We start from the raw sequence: 10,758 nt of genomic DNA on the forward strand, positions 1-10,758 counted from the left end.
GTGAGTGGCCTATAGCTGTCATCACTGCACCTGTCCCCCGACAGATGGGCCAAATGACAGCAGAGAGGCGAGAACACACCCAGGAGCGTGAGATCCTGGACCCAGTGAGCTGATCAGAGCTGCCCAGCTTGGGCACCTCACCCCCCGGTGCCCTGTCTGCGTCCCTCAGCCTCATGCAGCCGCCATTCACCTGTGCAGCCTGCCTTCCTGCCCCTGCTCACACCACCTCCTCTGCCGGATGCCTTCCTTCCCCTTCTCACCGAGTCACTCCGGCCCAGCTTTCCTCGTGGGCTCCATGATCACCTCCTCAGAGAAGCCGTCCTGATCTCCCTGGCACACCTGGCCATGGTGCTGGCTGTCCAGGTGTGGTTTTACACGTATGCGGATCATCTGGCTCTGGTCTGCCTCTCCGCTCGCCTTCAGCGGGGTCATCCGCCTGCAGCGCAGTGCCTGGCGCCCCACAGGTGTTCTGGCTTCCACAGTGGAGAGGAGCCGGCAGAGGCTCTGCTCCATGGCCACCGTCCTGCAGGGGGCAGATCTGGCAGCAGACAGCCCTGCCCAGAACCTCCTGCCCCCAGGAACCCCCAGCAGAGGAGGGTCCTGGCCTGAGGGGGCGTGGGGTGTGCTGTGGGACCACAGAGTCCATCTGTGAGGCCCATGGTGGGTGACGGTTAAAAAAAAATTCCTGAGCAGAGCCTTTCTGGGGTGCCCACAGCGCTTTGCTGCCTGGATCTGACCCCTTCCTCATTGCAACTCTGTGGGTCGTTTCTCCTCCACCCGACAGGAGAGGACACCGAGGCCCAGGACCGCCCAGCATTGAAGCCGCCAAAGGAGCCCAGCTTCCGGCATGGGAGCCCGGATGGCAGAAGCAGCAAACACGGGCAGGGGATGGCTGCCCCACTCACAGGCACCTCTCATTAGTTTTAAAGGAAACCAATTTCCACACCAAATAAGGCGGCGGACCTCGGAGCCACTGCCCACTTCACACAATTCCTTTTAAGTGTCCAAATGCAATTACACTTGGAACTTGCCTGGACTCAGCCTCCTCCCGCCTCCCCCACCTCCCCTTGGCCTCCCCACATAAACAAGTGGCCCAGCTGGGCCCCAGCTGGCCTGCCCTGGGGAGTGGGGGGCGGTCGGGTGGGGGGGTCCCGCTGCCCTCTGCCTGCCCAGCCTCTCATCCCAGGCGCGGCCTGAGCTTCTGCATTCTGGAGCCTCCTTCTGCCCCGCCCCAGGCCAGCTGGGCTCGCCGGGAGCACCCCCCTCCCTCCTCCCGGGGAGGATTGCACTGGGCAGGGACACCCGCTTCCTCCAGGACAGAGGCCCGCAGCCCCAGGCAGGTGCAGGGGGAGCTCTATTTCCAGGCTCCCTTCAAGACGCCCACAGAGGCACCCACACACGATCTGGGCACCGCTGGCTCCTCTCGGGGAAACACTGGTTGGAATTCCCTCGGGCTCCCTGGCCATGAGAAAGTTGGGCCAGGGCAGGAGGGCCCTTCCCAAGGGGCTCGCTGGGAAGCCACTCCTCCCCGCCCCCGTCCTCAGTCCTCATGCCACCGCTGGGGCGCCTGCATCCCCCAGGCTCTGGCTCGGGCCCCAGGACCCCGTGGTGCTCGTGGGGGGAAGCAGAGGTTGACTCATCCTCCCCGCGAACAGCGCACACACCAGGCACCCGCAGCCGCCAGTTCCCGGCTCTGCCCAGGCGAGCACAGTGATTTTCCACTTGGGCCATCTGATTGCTATTAGGGCTGGGAGAAGGGAATTCCTGGTTCCACGGGCCCACGGGGGCCCTGGGCAGATCCCGGGGTCGGGAGGGGAGGCGCGGGGGGGGGGGGGGGGAGTGCCACCTGGGTGGCCTCCCTGTCCCCTGCCAAGCCTACCTCTCACACGCCTGCACCTCCCCCTCCGTGGAGCCCTCGCCTGCTGTCTCCTGGCGTCTCCATATCAGCCCCTCAGTACATTGGAACAACCAGTGGGGGCCCCCCTCCTGGACCTGTGCCCCCAGAAGGCCCAGTGGGAGCTGCCGAGGGAAGGCTCCCGCAAGTGGACAGCGAACGCCCCTCTCTCCAGGATGCGCGGGAGATTAACAGCTGGACTCTGGCCACAGTGCTCGGGCCAACTTGACGTCACCAGGCAGAGAGATGAGTTCCCAGTGGGGCTCTGGGTGGGGGGGGCTCCTGAGCAGGGCATTCCTTCCCCAAGCCTCATCCCGCTCCGCCCCTCCTCCTCCCCCCTCCCTTCCCTCCTGCCGGGCCTGGAATTGGGTTTGGGGCGGGTTCTGCTTCCAAAGCCATCTCCCCAGCAGCAGGCGCGGGCTCTCCACACTCTGGGCTTTCGTTTGCTGAGGCTCCAGCCCCGCTCCACACTGGCCTGCCGCCTCGGGGATCGCAGGCGGAGGCGGGCATCACCGAAGCGCCCTCCACAAAGGGGCGGCCTGGAGGGTCCGGACAGCTGCAGGTAGCTCCATGGGGCCCAGGGGAGGGAGGTCCGGGAACCAGGTACTGCCATCTGCAAACCCACACTGCAAGGCGAAGGCCAAGCAGGGAAGGGGGATGAGGTGGGCACCTTTGGGGCAGGCAGCTCCCAGAAACCACAGCCCCCAGCAGGAGCCCTGAGACCCCAGAGAGGGTTGTCACCAACCCCGAACTCTCAAGGCTCCAGAAGTCCCAGGGACACTGGGGACCTTCGAGAGTCCCCCTTCTGTGGGGCTGGCCCTGGTGTTCTGGCAACTCCCAACCCTCAAGCTGTCCTCCACCCCAGGGCGCTGCTCTGTCCGCCAGTGGGTGTGGGCTCCCCCTCTGTCCCTCCACCACCCTTGGCAGCAGCTGTCCACGCCTGGAAGGGTGGGGAGGGAACACCCAGCCGGCAGCATCCCAAGCTCCGGAGAGGGCTCCCTGCTCGCACGCACTCCGCACACCCCAGTGCTGCGCTGCCTCCTTCCCTCCTTCCCCGGGCACCGAGCTCAGGCGGCTCAGTGTGGGGCCGGTCCTGGGGCGGACAGAGGGGTCAGCCTGGCAGCCACTGGAGGCTGGACAGCTGGGCCCCCCTCTTCTCTCAGGCCTGAGGCACCTGAAGTGGAGTTGGCATTGGATGAGGCCGTTTGTGAAGTTTTCTGGAAGGTACCACTCCCCCAGAAAAGCCTTTCAACACACGTTGTGAGCAGAGGATTGCGGGGGGAGGCTGGGGTGAGACAAGGCAGGCCTCTGCGTCTGGGGGAGTGACTGCCAGGGCTCTCGTCCTGCCCAGGTGGCAGCCCGGGGACAGGAGAGGGGCTGGCAGACGGGCTGGAGAACTTAGTGTTCCCACCTGGGCCTCCTGGAGGACAGCCTCGCCCGGGCCCGCATGGGTTTGGGGCTGCGGAGGTGAGTGGGGGTGGGAGGAGCTGAGAGCTTCCTGAGGCTGGGGAGGCAGACAGGTAGGTGGTCAGGGGCCTCTCCTTGGGTGCTGGGTTTTGAAAGGAGGGTCGGGAGTGAGCTGAGCTGGCAGTTTTGGGGTTTTGGGGTTTTTTGTTTTTTTGTCTGCTTTAGCTCTCGTAGGCCCGATCCCAACCTGAGGAGCACACACATTCACACGCACTCACACATGTCCCATGCACATGCCGCACACATGTCCTTCTAGGGCCCATCTGGGGCCCACTCGGCTTCTGGTCCCTCTGTGTGAGTGCAGCAGCTCTTCTCTGAGGGCTCAGACACACACGGCGCCCACCCTTCCATCAGTCAGCAGAGGGGGGCTCGAGGCCCACTCCAGGCCCCGCACAAGCCAGGCACCACGCGCGGGTCCCAGCCGGCTGCCCTTGGGGGCCCTGTGTGTTGGGGGTCTTACCTGCCTTGGTGAAAGGGCAGGGCTCTCTAGCCTCAGGACATCCCTGGGTCCAGGCACTGAGAAGCCAGGGCGCAGTGCAGCGGGTGTGAAGGATGGGGAGGCTGGGAGGTTGGGATTGCAGGCTGGCGTGGAGAGCTTGGGCAAGCCCAGTAGGTGGCGAGGCACGCAGCCTACCCCTGGTGATGGGAACAGTGGCCCAACTAGAGTCAAGACTGGAGAGGTGTGTGTGTTGGCGGGGGGGGGGGGGGGGGGGCGGGGGGCAGTGGTTAAGCGGCACACCTCCTTGCACTGCCATCTGCAAACCCACACCGCATGCACATCAAGGACTCGCCCACGGGACTCCCACCCACCCCCCCAAATAACCTCTCTGGGGCACCCGCTCGGCCACCACGCTGTGCCGGCTGCTGTCCAGGGCCGCTTGGCCCAACCACATGTGGCCTCGTGTTCTGAGGGCTGCACTGGCACCGCTGACCGGGGGTGGTGGGAGCTACCAAGGGTTAAGAAAGGGTGGCAACCCACACAGACAGCCACCCTTTCCAGCCAATAATGGGCTTGGCTGCTGCAGGGGCCTCCGCCCCGGCGGGGCGTGGAGGGGGCTGCCCAGCCTGCGAAGGAAGGAATTCCGGGGGAGTAGAGCTGTCTGCGCTCCCTCGAGCTGAGGAGAGGCCTAGCCTTTGGCCGCGCCTGTGCCCCTGCAAGACCCTTCCTCCGCACACAGCCTCAGTTTCCCCACCTGCACAGTAGGACCAGGTGCTGGCCTGGGGAGGCAGAGCTCAGGTGGGGACCTGGAGCAGGCGGGCCAATGAGCTCTGCTCTGCTTGGGAGAACTGTCTCTGGCAGGGAAGCCCCCTCCCGAGACTGTCGCCCCTCCCAGGCCCCCCAGACCTGCCTGGCTGGGTCCAGCTGCCCTTCCACCAGCCGGGAGCCTGGGCCACGGCAGAGGCCTGCTGGCTTGCTCCCTCCGACTGCTCCTGCCTTCACGGCCGCTGGAGTCCTGACCACAAGCCTGCAAAGCCACAGCGCATGCAGTGGCAGTGGCCCGTGCCCCTGGGCAGGCGACTCACCCCCCGGAGCCCCAACCCCCATCAAAGGGGAATGACAATACCTGCCTCATAGCTGGTCACAAGGACAAACGGGCCCTGGCTGGTTTGGCTCAGTGGATAGAGTGTCGGCCTGTGGACTGAAGGGTCCCAGGTTCGGTTCTGGTCAAGGGCACATGCCTGGGTTGCAGGCTAGGTCCCTGGTCGGGGGTATGCAGGAGGCAGCTGATCAATGGCTCTCATCATTGATGTTTCTCTCTCTCTCCCTCTCCCTTCCTCTCTGAAAGCAAAAAATATATATATATTTTTTAAAAAAATCAAGGACAAACAGGATGATGGATGTGGAGCTGGCACAGTACTCAGCTCCCAGCTGGCCATCACAGGCCCAGCCAAAGGCCTCTTCCTCCAGGAAGCCTCCCTGCCTTCTGGGTCTGACTTCGGGGAACCCGGGTCCCACCATGGGCTGAGCACAGAGGCGGTACCAGGAAGTATGTGTGGGCCCCACTAGCATGTCAGCAGGGTGTGAATGAGGGGCCCAGGCAGGAGGTGACCTGCTCTGGACTCAGCAGAATGACCCCCGTGCCTCCCACATGGCCCTCTCAGGGAGCCAGGTGATTGCTTGTCACCTCTCCTCTACGGTGAGGCCCTGGGGACAGGGCCTGGGAAGGGACAGGGAACCCTGCTGCCCTGATGTGGCCCTTCCTGCCTTTGCAGGTGGGGTGCGCCGGCCAGTGAGCTGTGAGCAGAACCGCGAGGAATCGGGACTCCCCAGGCCCGGAGATGGCTGCGAACGGCTCCTGGGAGACCCATCCCACCCACAGGAACAAGGCAAGTGTCCAAGGCCCGCCACGGCCCGGTCTGTGGGAGAGGTGTGGTGGGAGGGGCAGACCCGCCCAGCATCTCCCCGCCTCCACCCGCTCTGCTCCACAGGGCCTCTCGGGCCACACGGCCTGGCACTGGTTGCTGGGTCCCTCGGATCCCGGGGTGCTCCTCGGTGAGGCCAGCACAGGGGACTGACACCTTGGATCCCGGGGGGGCATCAGTCACCAACACAGAGACCTCCTTCCAGCTCTTCCCTGTGGAGATGGGCAGTGGGCCACTTCCCACGGCCACCCTGAGAGGCCGGCTCCGAATCACCCTGCTCATGCCGCCCACGGCCGGGGTCTTAGTCACACCTGCCTCCTGTCTTCAGACACCAGCGGTGGCTGAGACCGACAGTCCCCACCCAACCCGGGACCCCTTCTTCCTTCCCAGAGCCCTTGAACACTGGCATTCCCTTCTGACCCGGGCGACGGGCTCACGGTGGAAGAAACTTCGAGCTCACCTAGTGCCGCCTTTCCCCGGGAGGAGACAGGCTCCCGCGAGCGCAGTGGCTTGGCGGGGTGAGCCCGGAGGCGGGGGCAGAGCCGGGACGCCGGCCCAGGGCCCTGACCTCCAGCCCCTGGCATTTCCCTCCCCTGGCAGTGACCACGTGGAGCGGCAGCCACGGGGGAGCAGAGATGGGCTTGGCTGGGCGGAGCCTGCAGAAACCCCGGAGAAAAGGCAGGGCGGGGAGGGGGCCCGGCTCCAGGGCGGGCATTTTACAGGCGGCATGTGTCTGGGGATGGCAGCTCCCCGCCCAGTGACTCACCCGGGCCTCCCGCTCTGACTCCAGGACCGGATTGCAGGCTTTTTCCAGCCCGTGGTCCGCTCCGTCCGACAGCCCCTGCAGCCAGTCCCCTCCCGGTGTCCAGGCCGGCCCTCCAGGGCAACGGTTCTCAACCTGTGGGTCGCGACGCCCTTGGTGGTCGAACGACCCTTTCACAGGGGTCGCCTAAGACCATCCTGCATCTCAGATATTTACATGACGATTCATAACAGTAGCAACATCACAGTGATGAAGTAGCAACGAAAATAATTTTATGGTTGGGTCACAACATGAGGAACTGTATTTAAAGGGCCAGAAGGTTGAGAACCACTGCTCCAGGGGCTTGTTCAGGCCCCGGCCTCAGGAATTACTAGGTCCGCCCCGGCTCAGAGGAGGCTGGCAGGAGGCTACTCGGGCGTGGAGTGGTCAAGGCCACCAACAGGAAAGGCTGAATAAAGAGCAAGCGAGGGCTTGGGGCTGACAGACAGACGTGGAGCCATAAATGTACTTATAGGAAGAGAGGTGGAGAGCAGGACCCGCTTAAAGTGACCTCACAAAGGCTCCCCAAAGTTTGGCCAACACCCTCCAGTCCCTGTTTGTAGATTCCCCTCGACCTGGCTCAGAAGGCCCCTCCCTTTGCTCCTGGGTGTCAGGCCCAGAGAGCAATCCTCCAGGCCCAGCTTCCTGCCCGAGCTGGGGCCATCCGGAAGGTGGCAGAACTGTCCTGCCTCAAGGACCTTCCACTTGTTGTTGTTTTTTGTCTTGTTTTCTGAGTCATGAGCGATGGGAACTGATACCCGGCCTTAGAGGGGGAGGCGGGGGAAGTGGGGCCAGGGCCGTGGCCAGGTTCCAGCCGGCTGTGTGGTGAAGACTATGAGATGGATTAGTGATGCCTGCCCAGGCGTGGGACGGGAGTGACAGTGCCGGGCAGCCTCTGGGGTGCGAGGTCAAAGTCAGAACCGGCGGCCTGAGCACGGCATCCGGCGTGCAGACGTGTTGTGGGCGGCCCTACAGTGTGTTTTAAACGTGAACATTTAAAGATCAGGAGGAGCTCATTACCATCCAGAGCTCTGGCTCCTCTGGCAACGGGGAAGGCTGACGGGCTGGAGCCCAGCGGCTGCCCACGTGCTCAGGGGGGAGCTCTGCAGTGTGCCTCTGCGCCCCCCACTCCTCCTGCTCCTGGCCCACCTCACACACGTACAGGCCAGCCCAGACCCTGCAGTCAGGCTGACGTTCGCTGTTCACAGCTGAGCAGTCAGATCCACTGTTAACATGCTGATCAATCGTTAAAGTGCTTCCCTGGGGCCTGACAAATACCTGCTGCCTCAGCACTTGCCTCCCCTGGGACCCCCAGACCAGACCCAGACCCCCACCATCCAGACCCCAGAGGTCCCCTGGCCCTGCAGGGGCCGCCTTTGACTCCCCAGGTCTCTCTGATCCCACCGTGAGCCAGGCCCACTCTTTTTGTCATTTGCACGTGCACGGTTTTATTTCTTAACAAATATTTTCACATTTTAGTGTGAAATAGTGCAGGTGCACAGAAAACCTGGGAGAACAGAACAGCACACGGCACACACCCTCCAGCCGTTCACTGCGGGCCTTTCTCCAATGAGCACACTCTCTCTCCATCCCTGTCCCTATCTCTTGCTACGCTCTTTCTCCCAGACTGTTTGCAAGTGAATCGCAGACACCGAGCCCCTTTGCCCCCAGAGAGCCTGCATCTTCGAAGGACAGTACAGTCCCATACGCAGCGTCGCCCACGCTCCCAGCGATGCAGGGCCGTCATGGGTGCAGGTGCCCCCGCCTCTCCGCAGCCGTCCCAGGAACAGCCTGGGCGGCGGGTCAGACCCCTCACAGGCTCGGACCCGGTCCTGCATTTCCTGTCCCTGTCTCTTTCGTCTCCTCCCATCCGGAAAGGCTCCTCGGCTTCTCTCTCCCCTGCACGCGTGGACGTGCTTTGTCCGGTGTCTGTCCTGGAAGGTGGGCGGCCGACCCGGTGCCCCTGTGAGTGACGGGCATGTCCCTTGTCACCCGAAGGCGGCTAGCTCCAGACCTGGGTCACAGAGTGGAGGCGCTGGGTGGAATCAGGGGTGTTGTCTGCTCCGGTGAGAGTCCGTAGTGAGGACCAGCACACCGGGACGCGAGTGCGGGGCGGGGTGGGCCCGGCGGCCGGCCTCACCGGAGTCTCCCCTCTGTGCCCGCGCAGATGTATCCGGGCGTGCTCGGGGCCCCGGAGTTCCACAGCCGCGGCTTCCTGACCATCGAGCAGATCGCCACGGTGCCGCCGCCGCCCGTCGTGAACTACATCTTCCTGCTGCTCTGCCTGTGCGGCCTGGTGGGCAACGGGCTGGTGCTCTGGGTCTTCGGCTTCTCCATCAAGAGGAGCCCCTTCTCCGTCTACTTCCTGCACCTGGCGGGCGCCGACGTGGGCTACCTCTCCAGCAAGGCCGTGCTCTCCATCCTGAACACCGGCGACTTCCTGAGCACCTTTTCCCAGTACGTCCGGGCCGTGTCCAGGATCCTGGGGCTCTGCTCGTTCCTCGCCGGGGTGAGCCTACTGCCAGCCATCAGCTCCGAGCGCTGCCTGTCGGTCGTCTTTCCCGCCTGGTACTGGCGGCAGCGGCCCAAGCGCCTGTCGGCGGTGGTGTGTGCCCTGCTCTGGGCCCTGTCGCTCCTGGTCACCGGCATCCACAACTACTTCTGCGTGTTCCTGAGCCGCCAGGACGCCAGGGCGGCCTGCACGCACATGGACATCTTCCTGGGCGTCCTGCTCTTCCTGATCTTCTGCCCGCTCATGGTGCTGCCCTGCCTGGCACTCATCGTGCACGTGGAATGCCGGGCCCGGCGGCGCCAGCGCTCCTCCAAGCTCAACCACGTCATCCTGGCCGTGGTCTCCGTCTTCCTCGTGTCCTCCATCTACCTGGGGATCGACTGGTTCCTCTTCTGGGCCTTCGGGATCCCGGCCCCCTTCCCCGAGTACGTCACCGACCTGTGCATCTGCATCAACAGCAGCGCCAAGCCCGTCGTCTACTTCCTGGCCGGGAGGGACAAGTCGCAGCGGCTGTGGGAGCCGCTCAGAGTGGTCTTCCAGCGCGCCCTGCGAGACGGCTCCGAGCTGGCCGAGGCTGGGGGCGGCACACCCAACACCGTCACCATGGAGATGCAGGGCCCCTCTGGGAATGCCTCCTGAGAGATGGGCGCCTGGAGGGGAGGCAGGGACCCGAGGGACCTCCGGAGACCCTTTGTCGGGGACGGGCCTGGGCAGCTGCCCTGGTGCCCGAGTACAAGGAGGAAAGTCTGCTTCCGGCCCCTCGGCCTCCTTCTCCCGGGGCTGGAGGCTCTGTGAGTGACCAAGAGACAGCAGCCGCCTGCAAACAGGCCCTGAGGCCCTGCCAGGCTCCCCCAGGGGTCTCCTGCACCAGCACCCCCTGTACAGAGTGCCCCCCAGTGGGGGGCTCTCCTCACCCCAGGCTGGTCTGGGAAGGAGAGGAGGGGGCCGCCAAGCCCTGTCCACCTGCTGCCCCTCTGAACGCGCCCCCCTTGAAAGTGACGCAGCCATCACAGCACCGGTGGGCCACCAGCACCTCCCGCGTGGGGCACCTGTTCTCGCCACGCCACCCTCTCAAGGCAGTGTCGGTGGCATACCTGAGTGAGCGGAGAGGGTCCGGGGTAGCCTGCCTGTGGCTCAGTCTTTCTGCAGGTGATGTCCCTGCCCCCTTGATGAATCCTTGGTGACTTTCTCGGGTGTGTTTCTGGTCCCAGAAGACAGGTGGGGACAGGAGGACCTTCGGCCAGCTCAGAAAGGTCACCCTCCTTTCTGGCGCCATGCCAGCCTCGGCAGCCTTCCGGAGCACACGGCGCGTGCCGGCTGCCGCCCCCTGGGCCTTGGGTGCCTGCAGACCATCCGGAAGTGGGCCCTGGTTCGACCTGGCCACCCGGCCCACCTCCAAGCACAGTGGCCCAGCGTAGCCAAAGGAAGTTTTATGAAATAAATGTATATCAATAAACGTTTTATATCTTACTTCCTCTGTCCTATCCATGGTCGTGTTCCTTTCTTTTAAAAAAAAAATACATTTTTTATTGATTTCAGAGAGGAAGGGAGAGGGAGAGGGAGATAGAAACATCAGTGATGAGAGAGAATCACTGATTGGCTGCCTCCTACATGACCCCTACTGGGGATCAAGCCTGCAGCCAGGCATGTGCCCTGACTGGGAATTGAACCGTGACCTCCTGGTTTATAGGTCGACGCTCAACCACTGAGCCACGCTGG

The 10,758-nt window shown here is 63.9% G+C and overlaps 1 protein-coding gene and 1 long non-coding RNA gene across 3 annotated transcripts; one reads left to right on the forward strand and one right to left on the reverse strand.

Moving 5' to 3' along the window:
• Positions 1-260: 260 nt before the first annotated feature.
• On the reverse strand, positions 261-2,049 carry LOC132241305 (uncharacterized). Its single transcript, XR_009454483.1, has 2 exons — positions 1,880-2,049; positions 261-523 (listed from the first exon to the last, which is right to left on the reverse strand). It is a non-coding gene; the product is annotated as an uncharacterized LOC132241305 (long non-coding RNA).
• MRGPRF (MAS related GPR family member F) lies at positions 1,732-10,509 on the forward strand. Of its 2 annotated transcripts, XM_059709818.1 has the most exons (4): positions 1,732-2,456; positions 3,058-3,118; positions 5,576-5,689; positions 8,695-10,509. In XM_059709818.1, exons 3-4 carry the CDS (start codon positions 5,642-5,644, stop codon positions 9,676-9,678), a joined length of 1,032 nt encoding a protein of 343 aa, XP_059565801.1. In that variant the 5' UTR covers positions 1,732-2,456; positions 3,058-3,118; positions 5,576-5,641; the 3' UTR covers positions 9,679-10,509. The 2 variants fall into 2 exon arrangements, with proteins under 2 accessions (XP_059565801.1, XP_059565800.1); XM_059709817.1 differs by lacking the exon at positions 3,058-3,118 and having other exon boundaries at positions 1,733-2,456.
• Positions 10,510-10,758: the final 249 nt, after the last annotated feature.

Source organism: Myotis daubentonii, chromosome 9, assembly GCF_963259705.1.
Source record: "Myotis daubentonii chromosome 9, mMyoDau2.1, whole genome shotgun sequence".
Taxonomy (NCBI): domain Eukaryota; kingdom Metazoa; phylum Chordata; class Mammalia; order Chiroptera; family Vespertilionidae; genus Myotis; species Myotis daubentonii.

Excerpts from the sequence above, each read along its gene's own strand:
- MRGPRF (XM_059709818.1), top strand. The coding sequence starts at position 5,642 with ATGGCTGCGAACGGCTCCTGGGAGACCCATCCCACCCACAGGAACAAG. Across the intron at positions 5,690-8,694 it reads ATCCCACCCACAGGAACAAG|ATGTATCCGGGCGTGCTCGG; the intron begins GCAAGTGTCCAA and ends GTGCCCGCGCAG.